A 12033-nucleotide genomic window follows, 5' to 3' on the forward strand; every position below is an offset into this window, starting at 1 on the left:
ACTGCACTGAAACAAGTAGTCCCAGTTCAGAAAAATAAACCAATTGATGTTTAAACATTTAACACATCAGCAAATACTTGGTCTATATTCATCCTACATTTATATTCATCTCCCATCAACTGCATGCGTGGATGAAATAGATATTTCATATAAATACATGTTCAAATTACTCTGACACTTTAATAATCCCCTCTACTTACGTGCTTGTACTGGAAAGGCATGTACTTGATGAGAAGGGCTGGGGTTTGAAGTTATTGTTGGAAAGGGCACTGAAAGCTGTGCATTGAGAAGCTGCAGTCGCTCCTTCTTGGCAGTCAGATTCTTTATCTGTTCTTCCAACCGCCTATTTTCAACTTGAAGCTGGTGTAATGATTTCAGCATTCCTAAAACTAAGGCAAAAATGCACACATTCTATTCCACAGCCACATTCAATGAACAAATAACACCTTCATTCAGTTTTAAATTCTGCATTGCATTAAGACTAGCATATATGTGAAAATATAAAATTATTACAGATGTCTGAATTTTAGTGGAAAGATTTAAGATTAATTTTGAGTCATTTAAATTGCAGAAAAAAGTTCACAGTGTTTTGTGGTAGTAATTTTGGAATACCACTACACCCTGGCTTCAGTACTGATAGAGCAGCATCATTAGGACCAGCATACATTTTAAGCAAACAGTAGTATGTGATAACTTAGCCCCAAGAATATGAAAGTAGTAGTATTTTAGTAGCACATGTTAACTGCACAGTTGGGATAAATCCAGTTCAGCTGCAGTATTAGGAATTGCAAGCCTTATAAAACAGAGAAGTTTGACAAGAATATGCTCATATTCAACTAATAGCACAGGCAACCAACAAGGTTTACATAAAAAAAGTTTATGAAAAGGGAGTTTTTCTGATTTACCGACTTGTGCAGTGAATCATGGATGTATGGGAGCAAGGAACAACCCAGCAGTGCCCGGAGCCAGGGAAGCTGTCCCGGCGGGAGCTGCGGGCGGCGATGTCGGCATCCCCCAGCAGGGAGCACTCTGCGAGCACCGCACTCACCCCCCGCGCTGCCCGAGCCAGGCAGCACAGCACCTTCCCCACCGACCTGCCTTTGACCAGCACAGCCTTCTCAAACTCCCACTTGGCTTCAGAACTTGCATTTCCCAGCCAGGACTAGAGTGTGACTGTAAAGCCACAGGGATAGCCTCCTTTTTTTTTTTTTTTTTTTTTTTCTTTCTTTATTTTTTTTCTTTTTTTGGTTTTTTTTAAAATTCTAAATTGTATTTGTTTAACATGACCTCTGGAGCTACTACAGACATAAGTCTACTGGTATAGGCACATCTGGTCATTTCCCAAGGATTTAGCTTTTATCCCTCCTCTTCAAGAACATACAAAGGAACCCTCAGTGAGCTCAAATGAGATGCAATAAGACTTAGCTAAACCTGTCCTCCAGCTATCATGTTTAAAGGATTATCCCTGCATGAATTTCCTCACAATTAGCATTTTTGTCAGGATACCATTCATAAAAATACTAACTAGATACCTCTTTACACTACCAATGAGAAGAATAATACGTTCAATAAAATATAACACAAACCATAACCTGGAATAAAATAAAATTTTTAACATATTCAGTGATTTGTCTTTGAACTGATACATTACTGATCACTTATGCATTTAACATATTCATTCTTGGACTATTCCACTCTATTAAACATAACTTGAGAAAATAATAATTTGCTTGCTTTAGGAACTCAAAAGAAAGGCAGAACATAATAAAGACATGAAAACCCAGTAGGACACCTGCCTAACATTTGTAAATATTTTCTTTTCAAACGGCAACAGAAGTAGAAAAGTCAGGTTTAACAATAAAAAATTATTATGCCAATTTAGATCACAGAGGACAAAGAAAAATGGGGAACTGTACTACAATATTTACAGTAGTGGATCTAAGAGTTCAGAATTCTTTTCCAAACTCTGCAACTGGACCTGCAAGTAACTTCCTCTTGCAGGACACAACTTCCCCATCTATAAAAAGATAATTATAGAGAAGTCTTTTGTAATCTACTGATGCCATGCACTAAGAACTATGCTAGAACTGTACACCACAGTTATATTTCAATTCACAACAGAAAGTAAATTTTTTTAAAATTCTTGGACAAGCAGAGAATAGCAGTTCTGAGTAACAGTTGGCAAAAGTCATAATAAACAGATTGTGAGTACTTACTGTCACTGGGGGTGCCTTGCTCTAATAAAAACTGTTGTCCTTCACTCCACTGCCTCTCGAGAAGCTGTTCTATGCTGGCTGCTACTGGGGGCAAATTTTCCCCACAACCATTCCCTGATTGATCATAGCGAATCTGCAAGCTGCTCACAGGGGATCTGTTGAAAATATTGCAATTTATTGTTTAAAGAAAAGGATGAAAGGAAATGTATTAGAAAAAGGCTGTTGAAATTTCTTATCTTATATCAGCTCTTAGCACCTACATATCTTATGCTTCCAAGACTAAGTTAATTCATCAAAATCACTAAGAACTCCTGGTTCTCACTGCCAGGGCTTTAATAAAAGAAAGACATATTATTACAGTGTGAGGATTTATACTGAGAAAGCACATAACCTCTTCTTGCATACACACTAACAAGACAGTAACTGACAAACAGCACTGAATTAAATTATACAACACACACTCCTACAGCAGGAAACCATGATATTATGGATACAACGGGGCACCAACTTCAGGGGCAAAAAAAAACAACCCAACCAAACTTCAAATCTTTCCCTGAGAAAACTGGGGAAAATAAAACCAATTTGTTAAAATTATCATATAGAAAGGCCATATATAATTCCACTAACTTGTTCTAAAAACAGTCATGTAAATCTGGATTTTTGAAGGACTACATGAAAGTATTATTTCACAGGGATTAGAAGTTATCCTCTGCCTGCACTGTGAACACTTAATATACCTCCTTTTTTACTCATGATCACACACAGTTCCAAGAATAATCCCCTTGCCACATGTCTTTTCTCATTCAGGAGAAAATTAAATATTCAGCACAAAGAAAGCTGGCTACCTCTCTCAGGCCCTAGGAGAAGGCTTCTTTTGCAGTGGATGGGGCACAATGTAACTGGTGAGCAAAGCCAGATGTTCAGTGTATTTCTGACTCAGGTTTCTGCTCTCGTGTATGCAAGGTCCCATTCTTCCTATAGGACCAACACCAAAGCCACTAAAAGCTGGTTCTTGGTTTTGTTGTTGGTTGTGGGGGGAAAGGGAGAGGGGTGGTTTTATTCAATTCCAGGGAGCTCAGATTCCCAGATAGCAGTTATCACTGCAAGCAACTGGTCCATCATGGGATCACAGCTGCACTGTTCCACCCCTAGTGCAAACCTACCAACAAGACCACCACAGTCCCGGTACAGGACAACACAGAGAGCTCAGGAAATCAGTGTGTTAATTATGATTACCGTAATAAGCAGTGGTCACAGCACATTAGCTACCTAATGACTGTCGAGCATTTTGTAGGCACCAGAGCAAAGCGATTTTTTACGAGAAAAGGTTTTAAGTAGGTGACTTAAGAGCTCTGTTAAGTATTTATAAATAGTTCGTCTTTTGCATACAGGAAGAAAGGAAAGCACTTGTTAAAACAAAAAGCCCTGACGAATGGGTAACCAAGGTAGTGTTTTTTGACAAGAGATGACAAATCAACACCATGCAACAGTTCAGCACAGAGACAGCAAAAGCAGTTTCAAAACATACTGTTTACACGATGTGCTGAAGCAGCAAGAAGAAGTTTATGCAGAAACATTCTACACAGAGGTACTACACTTACACTTCACACAAACAACCCACTTTAAAAAAACAAAACAAAACAATAAAAAACCAGAAAACAAATACATAAAACCACTGAACAACTCCCCCAGAAACTTCTCTCTCTTTCTGCATGTTCCTGAGCAGGACATAATGCTGCCCTAACAGATTGTGCCTTTTGAATTATAAATCACCAACAAAATTCTTGTTGGGCTTTGGACTGCTTCCTATCAATTTTGAAAAGGCAGAAACAAAGCAGTACATGATGGTATAACCTCTGCAATCCTTCACTGGAAGCTCGTACAAGAGAAGGAAAAAAAAAATCTAGATTTCTGTGTATTGCAACATTACTCAATCTCTCCTCTTCCAGCTGCTCATCCTTTAGACAGGATATGGTTCCTGCATGCTAGGGTTGAATCCTTATTCCAAATAGTATTTGATCAGAGTTTCCAAGGATTATAAATGTGCTGTGTGGACTGGTCCAATCCTGCCACGGAGATGAGAACCCTGTTTCACAGCTTGCCTGCTTTCACAACTGTTTTTTGATTAAGTTTGGGACAGTTACCTATACTATAGAGCATTAATTAGAAGCAATACTGCATTTAGATATAAGCATACATGGAGATTTCGCTCCAGGTATTACATAACACATTTTTAAATCTAAGGTTAAGTATGGGGTAAAAAAAGTTTAAGTGCTACCTTGGGAAAAGCAGCAATTCCTTTGCAAAATGGAAACAGCTCACATATCCCAGGTATATTTATATTTCTCATATATGTATTAAAAGTTAAAATACGACAGCTTAAACATCAAACGCTGTGGTTATATTGGGGTACAAAGATATAACAATATGAATTGGAAATGACCATACAACCTCATGAGTCACATATGTCCTCCCCAAGAGCTGCAATCAGCTGCGTCATCAACAGCAAACAAATGTTCTGCAAGTGTTTTTATTTTAAGCAACTCGCTGAAAATCACATGGTTCTCTCGGAGAACTGTGTTATTTATGTATCTCATAAGCTTCAAAGGGAGCAGAGTCAGAACTAGCAGCTAAATAATTTTAATAGATAAACCAGGTAACATTTGGAGTTGCAAAGTTTCCAGATAGCAGATTTTTTTAAGTTAGCTTTTTATTCACTATAAACCGTACTTTAAGTAACCAGAGTTACTTATTTACTGAAGTGGGGAAAGTGGGGAGTTTCCTACACATTTCAGAACCCCTGACATACGTGTAATCTTTTTTGTTGTGCAAACCAGAGGTGAAATTCGCTGACTACTGAACTTAACTGAATGAGTAGGTTTTCTACATTTTTTCCGTGCTAGGTATTTCAAACTAAAGTTTTTCATCTTTCAATTCTGTTACTACAGCACCGATTTCTCCCCCTTGCTTTCTCTCACCCCACCCCCCTTTCTGGCTTGTTTTTGAACAACCCTGCCAAGCAAAATCTCTCTCCTCTTTGCAAAGTGCTGCAGCTTCCGTACACTGCAGGAAGCTTTTCAGCTGAGCACTGAGGTGGCCTTTGTATCATCCAGATCTCCTTCAAGATCCCCATCAAAACCAGTTGGTATTTTACCATGCTGCAAGTACTGGACTGTATATGCCCTGAACATACACACACTCTGTAGAAGCATCACATTTAAGAAGTTTACCTTCCCAAGTATTTGACCAGAAGACAGACTGAACACAGCTATGACCAATGCACATAGTGCAAAGATCAGGTCTCTGCATATTAACTAAAAAGGCATTAAAACTTGTAATTACCACATTATGTATGCATAAGAGGACTGCTTAATATAAAATCAAAAGTTCTGTAATTTCCTAATTGTTGAGCATTTCCCTTTGCAAAATTCTCTGAAATTCCTTGTCTGTATAGATCAATTTATATGCTAATGTAAGTATACATATTTATGCTAAGAATACCATCTAATTTGTAAATTCTCTATTTATTATTTTAGAAGCAACACTGGAAAACTTAAAAACAAGTTCATGACTAGGTAATAACACCTAAGTATTATACCAGATAATCTCATCCCATCCAGCAAGACATCTTTTGATTAATTAAGAAATATAATACAAGATCAACAACACCAGGCATGTACATTAAATTACCCAATTTGGAGATATTTATTATAAATTTCCATAATAAACACATGCTATAGCAATAAAATTCATTATTATAATGCTATTTCTGTGTAACTAGCATTTTTTACTGATCGTAAAATTTTTTTCATGATAAATCTTTTTTTTCAGATAAATCTCTCTCATGGTTAGTCCCTAAGTAAAAAACACAGTAATAACACAATAAAATCTACCTCATATTGGATCCAGTAAGGAAAATAAAGCTCTCTAAACAAGGATTTGCTTAAAATACACAGAAAATATTACTGAAATATTTAAAACACAATATTGAAATTTTAACAGTAAATATTTTAAAACAAAATAACATGATACAGTTTCAGCAGAATTCTTATCTCAAAGTTTTCTAGCAAATGTGAATTGCAGCAGAACAAAAAAATACTTTTTTCTAGAGGGAATCGCTATAAATTTTGAAGTTTTGAGGGAAAAGGAAGAAAATATTTGCTTGGAATTTTTACTGATATTTAATGTTTCTTATTCTTGTGATCATTGTTAAGTATATGGGATTCTAGAATTTTTGTAATTACTAAACTAGGATTGTGGTGACAAATCTGAGGAGATAAGCAATACATATGGATTAAATGATAGATAAATCCCTCTAAAGCAAGACTCCATTTCTTAAGTAAGGGAGTAAACTAATTTACCTACAAACCTTAATTTGTAAACCTAATTTCAGTTGATAGAAAAGTAAACTTCAGTACAATTTTAGCTCTCTGGATGTATTAGGGATTTTTTAGAAGGATATATAGATACAAAAATACATATATTTATACACGTGTGTTTATATTTATATATATAGATGGGCTTTTAAAACACTTTGGTATTGCTGGTAAAAAGACAGTGAAGTTTGCAAATCTTAAAACATTTCCTCTGCCTGCACTCTCCAATGTAAATAACACTTACCGTGGTGAGAGACTTCCTCTGGGTGATCCTCCTCTCCCAACAAGGCTTCGGCTGTTATCTCCGAGATCTTGATCTGCAGTGTAAATATTTCACAGCTGATAAATCGCCTTTTCTTAGATAAGAGTTTTAATATCTGATGTAGAGATTTTTAAAATACCTTCAATCTCAACTTCTATCTGTAGTTACTGCCGAAGAGTGAATAAGTAACTAGTTTAAGATTGCTGAACTGTAGCATGTAAGGTGTTGTCCTTACACATTTCTGAGGCTGTACCAGGCCATGGATTATGTTCACTTCTTTCATTCCTTTCAGTTTTACAGCACAGAAGCGTGGTTTGCATTTGCAGTACCCTCCCCTCAGCCACTTTTAATTTGTACGGTGAAAGTAATGAATCACAGCTGTGGACAGCTAATCTGTATGCTTATCACAGCAAATCCTGATGCTCTGTATTTTTTTAACACTTTGCATCCCAAAACAACTCATAAAATATATAACGTATTAAACTTACCGCTGCCATCTAACAAGCACGCATTATTCTGCAAATTTACTGAAAACTTTATGAAAGCGTATAATTCACTAATTCCTATTTATAAGCAAAGCATAGGAAAGCCCCTTGCTAAAAAGGTAGTAAAACAAACAAAAAAGGCCTCATTAAATATACGAAAACGTTTTGCTTGGAAGGACTCAAAAGGGTTATTTTCCCTATGGCCTCTCAATAAAATAACCCTATCTGCCCCCTTCAAGGTTGCCCTCCCCCTATTCTGAGTCAAGCGACCTCCGACCCCTTGGAGGGCAAAGACATGACTGATCCATTCTTGGTAAACTGCTAAACTCATTCCCTTCCCCCAAACAGGCATGACTACTACGACATGTCAACAAATCCTTACGGAGGGAATGAAACAAAGCAAAGCCAGCGGCTCATTAAAACCGCGGCGGAGAGCCCGCGGTACCAAATGCCAATCGGTAAATATTCACAAGATTATTAAATGCTGCACAAGTTCTCTAACGGGATCTCTTTCACACGAACTTGTATGTAATGCAATTTCATGAATTATGCAAATAAAGGTTTCAACTATTCACGACAAAACCCAGAGCTGTGTCACTCTGGCTGCAAAGAGCTGGGAACTGAGCGCATCAATCACAGGAGTCACAAGAGACACTGGTGCATTCCTGCCTGCTGATGGCTCTGCTTAAACATTTACATTTCACACACCGAGGGAAAAAAGGGGGAAGAAAACCCGCGCTGTTCCACAGAACCGAGAATTTACTTCCAACACAGAACAACTTTGTACAGACATTTAATAACCAAAAGTTGAGCAGAAATCAAAAACACAATTTAACAACGTTTTTAAAAACAAGGAGTTCTGTGAAGCTGCACATTTGCACCGGCAGAGGAAGCTTACCTGCTTGGCTGTTTTCTGACTGAGCTATAAGTGCTGCCATGGCTGAATTTGGATTCAGCCTATTGCCGTACATGTGGGATGGAGGCAGACTGAGAGAAGATCCAGGTAGGGTGTTTGCCTGCAAGAAACCAAATAAAACTTGAATTGTTTTTTATAATGGGAAGAAATGCTAAATGTATTTTAAAGAAGTCTTCTTAATGCACTTTAATTATTTTTGCACGTTGAATGCTTTTTAAAACAATGTATTTCAAAGAAAAATGTTTTCCATTTGTGAGTATAGAAACAGAATTGCAGTACTTCGAAAAACAGATCAGGTTTTAAAGTGTGTTGTATTTGTGGCTGGCAAGATCTTCTAATTAAAGAAAACCCTTCTAATAAAAAAGTACTGTAGCAAATACTAAAAATACCTAGAGTGCATTTTAAAACAACCACAGTTTGCAGGACAGGCAGACTTCCTTGCAATCCTGAAGTATGCGCTCAATGCTAGGACTTAGTAGCACGGCGACCATGTGGTTATCCTACTAATTATTTAATCTTATTAAACCATTTACAAAATAAGGGCAGGTAGACAACAGATGTCTCACAAATGCTTGGGTTCCTTACATCACAAGCCGGCTGTGGAGGTCAAAAGGTCCAACTTTCAGCTCTATAGTTTAACTACACAGAGCCATATTTCCTTTGCTCGACTCCGTCATTAGTAAAACGTGCACAGTATTTTGTTACTTCCTATTTTGATAGACTTGGAAGCCTGGTGTTTTTTTGTTTTGTTTTGTTTTTATTTTAAAGAACGCAAACAGCCATTACAAGTATGTTTTCTATACAATAGGGGGCTCCGGGAACCACAGCTTTGCCCTGACCCCATATAAGGAACTGTATTTTTGGCAGTTGGCCAGCTCTACTTATTGAAGAGCTCCCAAAGTTTGTGTTCATTCATGTTGCTAACCACAATTCTGAAGGTCTCTGCTGGGACTTGTGCCAAACAAGCGAAAATGAACCCTTAAACAGATGAAGCTAAGGAGGCTGGCCAAAATCTTGCATAATCCAATGCAATAAAAATACCTTCTTCCTTGGCTGCTTATGCTTTTTCCCTTTCGAAGAAAAAAAGATTTGTGTCAAATGCTAAGTTGCAGAGACAAGCAATCAAAGAAATAAAAGCATGGCTGCTTATTTTAAAGGCATTTTCCTACCTGATAAAAATTATTTCAGAACAAAGTAAAGACTGGGGTGGGGGGTGGGAGCGGAGGGTAGAATCACAGTTACACAAACCTGTGTGATCACTGATTTTAAAATCAATCTTCTAAGAAAATGTAAACAACCTTTACAAATGAAACTTTTTTTGAAAAACAAAAAAAGAAGGTGAACAGTAAGGAACTCAATTTGTGGGACACTTTGACATGCATAACTGCACACAAGAGACAGGGGAAACATACTGGTTATTACAGCAAAATATTACAGAGTATAAACTATGTCTCTGGAAAGAATCACACACTACCATTAACTTTTGGCTTTCTGCCAACATATTAAACTTGATGAATGGACTTTTATGAATTCACACAACTGTTTTCAATGATGCTTTATTTACTATATACTGGTGAGAAATTGTGCCTGATATTTACATTCTTCTACTGTCACAAAGTTAGAAAAAGCCACAAGTAATTGCTTACAATGATCAGGGCTTCATTCACTTTTCAGTTTATAGGTACATGCAAGATTGCTAGACATGGAACCACAGCGTCACTTCAAATCTGGCTGTTACTTCTTCTGGTTGTTTGCTGGGGGTTTTTTTAAGAATTGCATATCCTTAGTAGAATTAATCTGAATTATTTCTAAGTCTTAAAAATAATGCAGGCATTTCCATCAACCCAGGTACAACAGCTTCCAAAATACAATACAAATTATACTGTGACACTGACGAAGGCACCAACACTGCACAGCTCCTGCTATTTTTCTCTAAAAAATGCCCATAGGGCAGTTTCAACTTAACTGCTGCTGTTCCTAGCAACCTTCAGCTGTTTTCCCCTCAAAACCGAACAAACCTCAGTCAAATCCTTTCACTGATAAAACCTTGCAGAATGGACTATTAAGAGATTCAACCAGTATTATCACTCAACCATATCTAAAAGGTCAGACTAGGAAAACAGAAGTTTATATGATGGTATGAGGTCTACTCATGGTTTTGGGGGTTGGGTGGGGGCAGGTTTTAAATTCCAAACACCAGGTTTTAGTTCTGCTTTGTTTCAGCATTTTTCCTTAAAATATTTAGTTTTATTCCAGTAAGTGTATGTACTGCTCACATTTTTATATAGAAGCTTCTATACTTAGCTCTCAGTCCATGTAATTCACTGCAAGGCTGCTTAAAACTGTGCAATGGCAGCTATATATTGATTTATGATGGTATGGTAGCTATAATAAGCAAGGGGAATACACATCTATTTGACTGAAACTTGCACAAATAGCTTTAAGAATGTTCTGAAAGTACCTAAGTATCTTGAAGGGAGTTGCTAAAGTTTGTTGAGTTAACTATGACACCACAAAACAGAAGACATCAAAGGAATTAAACGTTTGCTAAGTGGGTTGATATAACAGATCAAAAGACTTAGCAGGATTTAAACAATATCTCAGAACTTTAGTTTTCTCACAAGTAGTGGTTTCAGCCTAAACATTACCCTTGTTTGCATTTTAAAATAATAGTAAAGGTATCTTACAAGTTGGAACTACACAATTTCCAATGCCATCCTGCATATGCAACTTTTAAAGCAAAAAGACACAAATTTTTCAAGTAAGTTGAAGGCACATAAAAAACCTCTGAAAATACTTTTTTAAAACAGCAATGTAAAATGACAAGAGTAACGATTTGTGAAGCTTTCTTATATATGTGATGACTTCATCTGACAAGGAAGTAGAGAAGGTGGAGGAGTGCTACATTATTTAAAGGTGAAACAGGAGCTTCATGTTTCACTCACAGTCGAAACAAGCTGTAGCAAGCATTTATTAAAAATGCGCAATCATCCTGTCAATACATATTAAGGTCACAGGACTGACACATGTTCTAAAATGCTGAACTTTTAGGGCTGTATTATTCTTTATTTCAACTGTTTCTATTTAAACACTCAACACAATACATGATCAAAATGTATGAACTAATAAAAACCCAAGACTACTAAGTATTTATTTTGAAAAGGCAGCAAATTTTCCTGAAAATATTTTAGCAGAAGGATTTAAGCCCATCTATAGCTATACAACACACTGCTTTCCTTTATGGTATGTTCAAGAAATCAGTAAAGTCATAAGCAGCAGAGCAGCACAGAAGGACAATGCACAGTAATTCAGAGAATGCCCATGTGCAGTAAGAAATGATTGATATTTGACTGATGTTTAAAAACACTTCCTCTACAGCAAGAAAGAAAGTACAAGCATATTCTTCTAATTAAAAAACAAGATTTGCACGTTAACAACATTTAACTCATATATATATATATAAATGTCCTCCGAAATATTTATAATAGTTTTATATTTGTTTGCATGACTCCAGGACAGTATTTAACAGCATGACTATAAAGTTTCCAGAGCATTTATATCTGAACATTTACTCCTATCTGAAATTTCCAGGGAAAGCAGTCCCTTCAATCAAAAGTTACATGTTCTTTCAGCAGAAAAAAACAAAGGGGAGAAAAATGAGACAATACTTAACTGTATGCAATCAGATTGAGTCTCAAAATTTTGAGACTCTTTGAACATGCCTTTTCCCCCATTCCTTTCAAGTTTTATGCTATGAAATATTTTCTGATAACAGGCC

At 36.7% G+C, this 12033-nt stretch overlaps 1 protein-coding gene across 4 annotated transcripts in view; it reads right to left on the reverse strand.

Moving 5' to 3' along the window:
- The window catches only part of MLLT10 (MLLT10 histone lysine methyltransferase DOT1L cofactor), a 123988-nt gene that overhangs the window by 10316 nt on the left and 101639 nt on the right, over positions 1-12033 (reverse strand). For all 4 annotated transcript variants that reach the window (XM_054649494.2, XM_054649485.2, XM_054649477.2 and 1 more), the window contains 4 exons: positions 8238-8355; positions 6837-6909; positions 2217-2371; positions 201-389 (listed from right to left, as the gene is read on the reverse strand). In XM_054649494.2, the coding sequence (XP_054505469.1) occupies positions 201-389; positions 2217-2371; positions 6837-6909; positions 8238-8355 (535 nt within the window). The remainder of the gene's footprint in view (positions 1-200; positions 390-2216; positions 2372-6836; positions 6910-8237; positions 8356-12033) is intronic.

The sequence above is a fragment of the Agelaius phoeniceus genome, chromosome 1 (genome assembly GCF_051311805.1).
Source record: "Agelaius phoeniceus isolate bAgePho1 chromosome 1, bAgePho1.hap1, whole genome shotgun sequence".
Classification (NCBI taxonomy): domain Eukaryota; kingdom Metazoa; phylum Chordata; class Aves; order Passeriformes; family Icteridae; genus Agelaius; species Agelaius phoeniceus.